The 8,758-nt window shown below is 40.9% G+C and overlaps 2 protein-coding genes across 6 annotated transcripts in view; one reads left to right on the top strand and one right to left on the bottom strand.

Annotated features, from left to right (window-relative positions):
• rbks (ribokinase) overlaps positions 1-5,856 on the top strand; it is a 37,911-nt gene extending 32,055 nt beyond the window's left edge. For all 5 annotated transcript variants that reach the window (XM_046063131.1, XM_046063132.1, XM_046063130.1 and 2 more), the window contains one exon: positions 5,259-5,856. In XM_046063131.1, the coding sequence (XP_045919087.1) occupies positions 5,259-5,432 (174 nt within the window). In that variant the 3' untranslated portion in view covers positions 5,433-5,856. The remainder of the gene's footprint in view (positions 1-5,258) is intronic.
• Positions 5,697-8,058, bottom strand: mrpl33 (mitochondrial ribosomal protein L33). The gene is made up of 4 exons (XM_046063134.1): positions 7,916-8,058; positions 7,452-7,470; positions 7,209-7,315; positions 5,697-6,144 (listed from the first exon to the last, which is right to left on the bottom strand). The coding sequence occupies exons 1-4, from the start codon at positions 7,935-7,937 to the stop codon at positions 6,095-6,097; spliced, it is 198 nt and encodes a 65-aa protein (XP_045919090.1). The 5' UTR covers positions 7,938-8,058; the 3' UTR covers positions 5,697-6,094.
• Positions 8,059-8,758: the final 700 nt, after the last annotated feature.

The following is an 8,758-nucleotide window of genomic DNA, read 5'->3' as shown; positions in this document are numbered from 1 at the left end:
GCCGTAGTCGAGGCTACACAGTGAGTCATTTGCGGTTTCTTTTTTTAGCTAGGCTACTGTTCAGCTGGGCATGACCCGCCGCTAATCAGAACAAACCCAAATCCACTATTTATCTTTATTTGGAGTCATTTCGTCATTTTGTTTTGGCTTGTCCCAGACGGGATATTTCTCTGTGATTGATGTAGCTTCGATAGGTTAATGATGTGCCAGTATGTCTGCTAAATCATTAAGCTTTCTCCTGAGTGTAACTATTTCATCATCTGCTCTCCTGCAACTGTCTGAATAACACATTTTACATGGCGCAATCAATTATGGCTGAGTCAGGGTCGCGAATCTGGATGAATAACAAAGCAAATCCACTCATCCACTGTGGGTTTCCCCCATCCCTCCCCCTTTATCCAGTTGTCTCCCTTTTGTCTTAAATTGAGTACAGGCTTCCTTCACTGAGATCAGAGCCTTGGCTGTTTTGTGTGGACAGTTAAATTAGGCTATAGCACACACACAAACACACACACAGTGCCTTTTAGCCCCAGCAGGACTTGGGTGGCCTTGGTTTCCACTGCTCCGGGAGGTCCACTGTGTTGGGCGAAAGGTAGACAGAGCTGTCTAAACCAGACATTACAGCTGGTGGGTCTGGACAGTCAAATTATTCCCAGTCTTCTCCTATGACTGGAGACATGTAAGGACCAATTGCATGATTCCTTCCTGGAAGCCTAAGGTAAGGGAATACCTCCTGAGCACTGCATTCCTCAAGCCTGCACACTGTGGGTCAGCGTGATACAATGAAAAAACTGCCACATCACCATGCTTTAATGGATCGCACATGATGCTACAGCAGCTGCTGTTCCGCAACCCAGGTGTTAGGCCAGTCCTCTGCCGGCACAGTCATGGTGATCAGTGTTGTACACACAAGGGTGAAAGAGGACTGAGACAAAGCACTGTGGATGGATCAAAGATGTGAGAGCTCCGATTGGTCCAATTAAAAAGGTTTTTGATTACTGAATCTTCCTCCCTCATTAATGCAGACTAGTCGTCCACGGCTGTTTGCGAGTCTTACCGGAAGATTCCAGACATGGAAGCCACTGTGAGTCATGGCTGCCCCCCGGTCGGTCTTTGCTCTCCCCGGGGTGCCTTTCATTGACAAAGGCTGTAGGCTTCAGGAGTTAACGGCACATAGCTCCATCTGTCATACCAGGATGGGAGTCAAGATCACAGGAGGCCTCTGGGTGAGAAATACAGTCACAGGTTCTGGAGGCTCGAAAGCGCAGCAGACTCTGTAACATGAAATATATGCAGCGTGGAGCCCTTTCTGAGATCTGAGAGATCTTCTGAGATTTTCTTTAGGTCCTGTTTTTGTTGGGGGTTTTTTGTTTGTTTTTTTGGTCTGTCTTTGGTGTTTAGCACTCACTGCTGTGGTGTTTCTGCATTGCACTTTCCAAAGATCACTTGTCAATCAAAGCGTGTGGGCGCTACTGTTGTCTTTGTCCTTGGATTTTCTGATGATGGACTTCTGAGTTTCTGTATGCACTCCTTTGTTTGTCTGTACAGCCACAGTGGTTACTGCTGCTTGTGTTAACTATTGAGTTTTTCTTCTATTTATTCTAAACGCACACCACTCATGCTGCTGTCAGAAGCTTTACAAAAAGGTCACTTTTAAGTGTTTAACAGCAAATGGAAAGCCAATGGTTATATGGTTGTCACTGTAAATTGACCCAAGATGACGAACACCGTCACGATTATATTTTAATCTGTCCTAAATTAGAAACCCCCCCCCCGCTTTTGATAGATTGAATTACATTGAACCAATGTTATAAAAGTTGTATGCCGATTTTTGGAAGTAGTATGATCACACAAAGTAACAAACTTAACTGGCCCTCTGATCGCATGCTTTTATTGCAGTGTCACACTACAAACACATCAAACTGTAGAGAACTTCCACACCATACTCTGTAATTTGGTAAGCTTCTCGGAGACACATCTGCCATCCTAATTTCTAACTTCAATCTGAGTACCAGAGGAGAACAGGCAGAGGAACGGCACGGAGGTCAAGACGAGGCAGACGGAGCGGACCAGTAAGAGCATCAAGGCTCATCCGCGGCAAACACTTGTGTCACTTGATTGACAGGCCTTCAGATCTAACCTTCACCAAACTGTGTCGAGGGCAACGTCGGCGGGGCTGAAGGGGGTAGCGCTTGTCAGCCTCGTTGAGCTTCATTCACTAGATCCAGTAGCGTCACATGCCAGTCTCAGGGAAGGAGAGGTTAGTTAAACAGAGAAAGGTTGGATGGTGGCTCGTACAATCAAGTGACCAAAAGATTACATTGGAACAGTGAAGTCTTGTTTCCTCAGTACTTATTTAGATGTGACTTACGAGAAAATTACATAGGAAGTCATATAAAACGGAAATTTGTTTGCAAATTGTTACGTCACCAGTCCCCTGTTTATGAATGGCGAAAAAACTCCCAGCACCAAACAGCTGATCCAGTTAGTGATTTCAGGAGTCAGTGGAAACCAAAACAGAGCTAAAAGTACAGTGGATATCGGAGATTTATAAGGCAGAGAAAACTCAAATCCAAATGAATGCTTTGGTTGCTTGGTATCTTCTGGATGTTTATATAGTCAGCCTTGCTAACAAGTTCACAGTATAAACTTGGAAGTTGATGACGGTGTTGTGTTGGACCTCAAGTAGCCAAATAAATCAGGCATTGTAGGTTTAAAAACAAAGAACATGCAGCATTTGGGGGTTTGAATTGTATGCAATAATTATTCATTCAAAAGTTAAAATTTAATTGATAGAAAATAGAAGTGTCCAGTATCTTGGATCATATGAAATTACTTTCACCATTCCACTTAAAGCAATTAGATCTTTTGACATTTTTAGATTTAAAAAAAATAACCGTTTGAATCCATTTGAATATAGTTTTTGGAATACTGGACACCTGGATAATAAACCTGGGGTTTATGAACACAAGGAAAACATACTTGAAAGCTTTCAAGTTTTTGAAATTGTACAACTTGAAATTTATAAAGATGGACATTTTAAAAGGGGGGGATTCAGGGAGCATACAACATTAGCTGAACATCAGCTGCTTAAAAGATTCAAATCTTTACAGCCTTTTATTGCCCTCATAGTGCGGGCCCAGTTAAGGCAGATATTAGTGAGCTCTGGTCCTTTAAACAATTTCTTACCTCAAGAAGTTTAATTTGTATACGAATCTAATATTGTCTAAAATATAAATACTGTCTATGGGTTTGTTTCCACCCTGAAAAGATTACAATTCTGAGCTTAACTGTTAATATAAAATGAGATTTGTCAAAACTGTCAGCACAAAAATATTGACTATTAGCAAGTTTAGCCCTTAATACTAGTATTAGCTTTCAGAAAGCGGTTTCAGCCCCACCCTATTGTTGTCTGACTAGACAAAGTTGGCTGCTTTGCAGGGATTAGTTAGACTGTCAACAGGTGAATCAAAACGTGAGAGAAAACCGAAGAGGCATTTGCAAAATGTGTCTATATGACTATGGAGACCGAAATGTTTCATCGGTTCCCAAGCATCAACTCCCATTTAAGATATTGTTTCAACCACAAAGTGTGAACTGGGAGACAGGCCAGAGCCAAGCCAGTGGGACTGCTTCACCAAAGCCGTATTTCCAAATGCTGGCTGTACTGTAGTGCAGCCCAGCTACCAGACAGGAGACATAAACACACCATGGCTTTAAACATGGAAATCCACCAGGCCTGTGAAATGTTTCAGCTCTGATCTCACTCTTTCCAGCATCTCTCCAGTCCAGGAGTCACACCAGTGGCATGCACCGGGGTGGGGTGCAATAATGCTCTTTCAAAGGTCAGATCGGAGCACTTTTAAAAAAAAGTCTTCCTACATTGCTTTAGGTGCTTGTGACAAAATCCATGTTGTCTGGGCTGTGCCCTCCAGCTGCCCCATATACCATGGACCCTGTTTGGCCCTCTGTATTCCTAGTGCTGTTGATCACAGGGCACTACTCTCTCTGCCCGGCCGGGGTCACGGTTAGGGTTTTTGTTTTTTGCACCATGCCACTGAATCATCCCAGTACAACTGACAACCTTCCCCCTGACAAAAGGGTTACTTTGAGGTTGGAGGGGGGAGGGAGGGTTACAGAGGTGCTCAAAAGAGAGAGTGCAATGAAGTCTTTTGAGAGCTGCAGTGATGAGTAATGGAGCGGGCTTGTGAGAACCAGTGTCGGCGGTGGGGGGGGGGGGGCATTTGTGGTTAAACACGAGCGTGTCGCCACATACCATTGTGCCTTTTCCCATCAGCAACCCATCCCACCCCCTTTGGCGTCTTGTTCCAGCCAACCCCCCTAGGGCGTAGACGGCACATTCCATCTCTATCAATAGATGCGGGGTAAATGGATGATTTATCTGTTCAGAGATGGCCAAAACCAGAGCTGTTGGCAGTTATGGTGAAGCCACTGTCGAGTGAATAAAGCAGCCATGTGCTATTCAGCTGACTTTGAAAAGCAATTAGTAAACTCAGTGGGGTTTTTTGTTTGTTTTCAGTTTGTGATTGGTAAGTTGTTTCAGAAAAAAACTAAACAAATAATGATTAATTATTAGCAACAATCTGGGGGATACAATATAGCTTTTTTTTGCACATCCATCCTTCGTTTGAACATATACGACTTTCCTTTTATTTTAATGAAAAATGTTTTTAAAAATAAACAACGGCACGTAACAATTATTCTGTATTTAAGATGTTTCATGAATTCATTACAGTTCATGTGTCATTCTGCTGGTGTTGTGAGGTCTATGTCACTACGATTAATGCGCATAATACAGATGTTTCTCTGATAGAGCTGACGAAGACACACTTTGAAGCAAGGTAACAATTCAGAAACTCATTTAAAAGTAGTTTCTAGTTGGGATAGCAGGCAGCATCACAAGACTTAAAGAAACAGCTGACAAATGCCACAGCACCCCCTACTGTTGACGGTATATTGAAGTCTAATATGTTACTTCCCTTCATTTCATATTTACCTAGTGTTCCTATACTCTTCAAACAGTCAGCAGTATGGAACATTTTGAAACAATAAAGACGATAAATATTATCACACTGATATGGAGTTTGTTTTATTGCTCCTCACATACACTCAAAGCAGGCTGCCCAGATTTTATGATTCTGCCGAGTGGGCCATGTGGTTGTAGAATTATACACTGGAACGGTTTGAATGTCAGATTAAATTTAATAAAGCGTTGTTGTAATATTGTTTCTTCCCAGGGTGCTGGAGACAGCTTTATTGGAGCACTGGCATTTTACATGGCTCATTATCCCATGCTGCCTCTGGAGGAGATGGTCCGCAGAGCCAATCAAGTGGCAGGAGTGAGCGTGCAGGCTGTCGGCACGCAGGCGTCTTACCCCTTCACAAAGGACCTACCAGCTGAACTGTTCTGAGAGCAGCAAATACACAGTAGTGTAAATGGACCAATTCTGGAATGTTTTTATTGACTTGGTAACATCGGGGTCTTGTGAAATTGGCTGCATTTGAGAAATCTGAGAATAAACATTATTATGAAACTGAGAATTTTCAGTAATGTGCCCAGTATTATTTTAGCATAAAGCTAAACATGACTTAGATTTACCTGTCAATGTGAATATGATATCATATTAAATGAAATGTGCCTATGTGATGACAAGCTTACTTATAGCAGACAAGTATTTGTTTTTGTAAAACTTGTTTAATCTCAATTGTTTAATTCATTCGTCATATCAGCGATACTGTATAATACTGCTTAACAGCACCGTAACATGCTATTCCATGATTTAACAGCATTAGATCGGCTGTGGTGGCTCCAATAAATAACATCACTTTAACAAATGAGTAGTAGTTTCTTCTTTAATGGTGGTAATCAAGACTTTCTTGAAGTTCTGTCGGGGTTTGCATCATGCTGATCTGGCGCAGTGGAGAGACAAGAGGCCATTTAACAGATCCAAGAAGAAGTCCTCTGAAAACATGTCAGCCAGCCGAACACAAATGTGTAATCCATTGCAATAAAAAAAAGAAGAGTCCGTTTAAACCTAGCAGGTTTATGTTGTCCATATATTCTGGTGCCTAATTAAATAGATTTGATCTTCCTCTTCTCAAAGAATAGGACATGCTTGTTCACTGCAAAGACAGAAAGCACATTTTAAATACAAGTCGCACAATAACAATGCAAAGACTACATATTAAGGAGAATGAGAATTTTCATATCAAGTAGCAGGTTATATGTTTATATTTAGTACTTAGATCAATGTTTGCATATAGACACACCATACCAAAAAAGGCTTTTCTGAGGAGAAAAATGTTATTAGAAACTACATTACAGTGCAACATGACATTTGAAGTCCAATCCAAATACTTATACAGACATTTCTGTGCTGTAATATGATGGTTAAAATACCATTACAACCCAATTTTACCAGATTTACAGTCCATGGTAGTGACTTATAACATTTATGATTAATTTAAAGTTCTTATATACATCATGAAGATTATCGCATGTACTTATCAGCATAATGCTATAAAACAACTCGACAGTCTGAATGCAGACATTTCCAATTTCAACTAGTTTTCTGTTACAATTAAATTTCACTTTAAGTTCTTGAAAACTTATCTCGTTCAAAAACACTTCCTTTTGTAACACCTCTAACCCCTAACATGCACTTCATCTTCCATCCCCTTCCAATTCTCTTTTATTGATTGCACTTTTTTGTTAACTCCAACTTCTTTCCCTAGGTATTTACCCCATTGATGCAATACATGCAAATAGCTCTTCCTAGTATTTATTGCTGCTTTTACTACTAGATCTCTTACTGTATTGACGCTTGTATGTAGTTCCTCAAAAGGTGTCACTTTGAATAAAAACGTCTGCCAAACGAGTAAATATAAATGTACAGTATTCTTATCCAGTGTCAACTCTACAACTCTACCTTTAAGATTGTTTAACATAGTCATAGAGGTTTTTGTCCTGGCGACTGATTCGTTTTCAATGATATGGACTGAAACAGCCACCTGCTACAACGCAGACTTAGACACAGGTGGCTATGTTGCCATGCTGAAAGTCCAAGTGGTAGTTTGAACGGGTTGTTCTAAGACATTAACAACCTGGTACAGAGTAATGGTTAAAATGGGGTTTTGTGTGCATGCTTCATCTGCAGAGCACAAACAGCTGGTTAGTCCCATCTTACCAAATGGATCATGTTTGCGCAGAACCAGCTTGTCTCTGAGACGATTCCTCTTTGTGTTGAAGAAGTAGCCTGTCCCCGCAGCGCTCACCATCTGCACCAGGACGGTCCTAATTAAAAAGAAGATTTACGAAGATTACAGTGGCTGCCTTTCTGTACGGGGTGCTGGTATTTGATCTTCTTTTTGCTTGTGTCATTGGTGGTCACATCAACCCTATTTTAATCATTGCAGTCGCGTCCACTTACTTCGATTTTGCCTTGGCCACTGAGGATTGAAAAAGAGCATAAGATATGTATTAGAATCAAGACGATTAACGCTAATTAATGATTGGAAAACGAGTCAAATAATTTGCATGAATGTACTGAGCTAACGTTACGTGAAAAAGCAAGGTAAACAAGTAACAGTTGGTTTGCTAACGTTACTAGCTCCAGCTAACCGCTGAAGAGACATGAGAACATTTGACACACACAATACTTAACGCTGAAACCGCCACACAAATACTGATATTTAAAACACAAGTATATAGAAGCATTATAGACAATGTCGTGTTTGGTCATGTTGACTAACACCTGCGAAGAAACAGCTAACTCAACGTTAGCATAGCTCTAGTTGGAGCTAGCAAACTGATTGGTTACTTTAGCTACGTTTGAGTCAGCCCTAAATGTGTCCGTCTCCTTAAATAACAATATGCAATGATTATAATACTTACAGTTTACGGTGGTAAGAAACATTTTGTAGTCTTTAAACCACTACCTGAAGACAGAATCAAACCATAACAGTGTTGTGGCCACGGTAAGTCACATTGAGAAACCTGGACGTCCGGTTTGAAGTACTTCCGGGTTCCCTTAAAGGTGTAACGTTAGTTTAGTCGATCTGTACGCTGGAGTCACAACATACTATGTTCATTCCTAACCTTCCCAAAGTAGTGATATATTCAGCAGACAACAACAGAAAAATGGGCAGGTTGAAATTAGAAAATAGATATATATCGCATTATGTATGGGAATGACCCAGACCCCCGTGGATAAAGGTCTATGTACCAGGCTGAATACTTTTCAAGTTGTGTGTGTGACCAAAGAGAGCAGTGATTCTTTCATCAGGAAATCCATCATCATGTTGTCTAGGCCTTTGTCTGCTAATATGTAAATTAAGATAATCAAGGTAGGCTGCTCTGACGGAAGTGTGGTGCACTACATGTGCACACATTCACTTATGTCATATCATTAGGGCTACAGTAGGCTATGGAGTCAGTGGAGAGATATGGAACTGACACATCCAGAAGTACAACCAAGGGTCTCAAGGGAATGCACTGTAAATTTGAGGTGTCTTAACATTTAAGTTTGTTCCTCCATTGCATCAAGACATCATCAGCACATGAAGTACCCTTATTTTTCACATCAGGCATGTTGAACTTTATCTAAACAAGAAGAGTTGGGTACCATATTCTCTTGGATGTTTGAAATTGGCTTAGGGGACATATTGTAGGTCAAAAGGTCAAAACAAGGTCCTTTTGCTCATTCACAACTCAAACATTGCTCACTCCAAAATAATG

The sequence above is a fragment of the Micropterus dolomieu genome, linkage group LG11, assembly GCF_021292245.1.
Source record: "Micropterus dolomieu isolate WLL.071019.BEF.003 ecotype Adirondacks linkage group LG11, ASM2129224v1, whole genome shotgun sequence".
NCBI lineage: Eukaryota > Metazoa > Chordata > Actinopteri > Centrarchiformes > Centrarchidae > Micropterus > Micropterus dolomieu.
The sequence above is the reverse complement of the archived record's forward strand: the minus strand, read 5'-3'. Positions and strand labels throughout refer to the sequence as shown.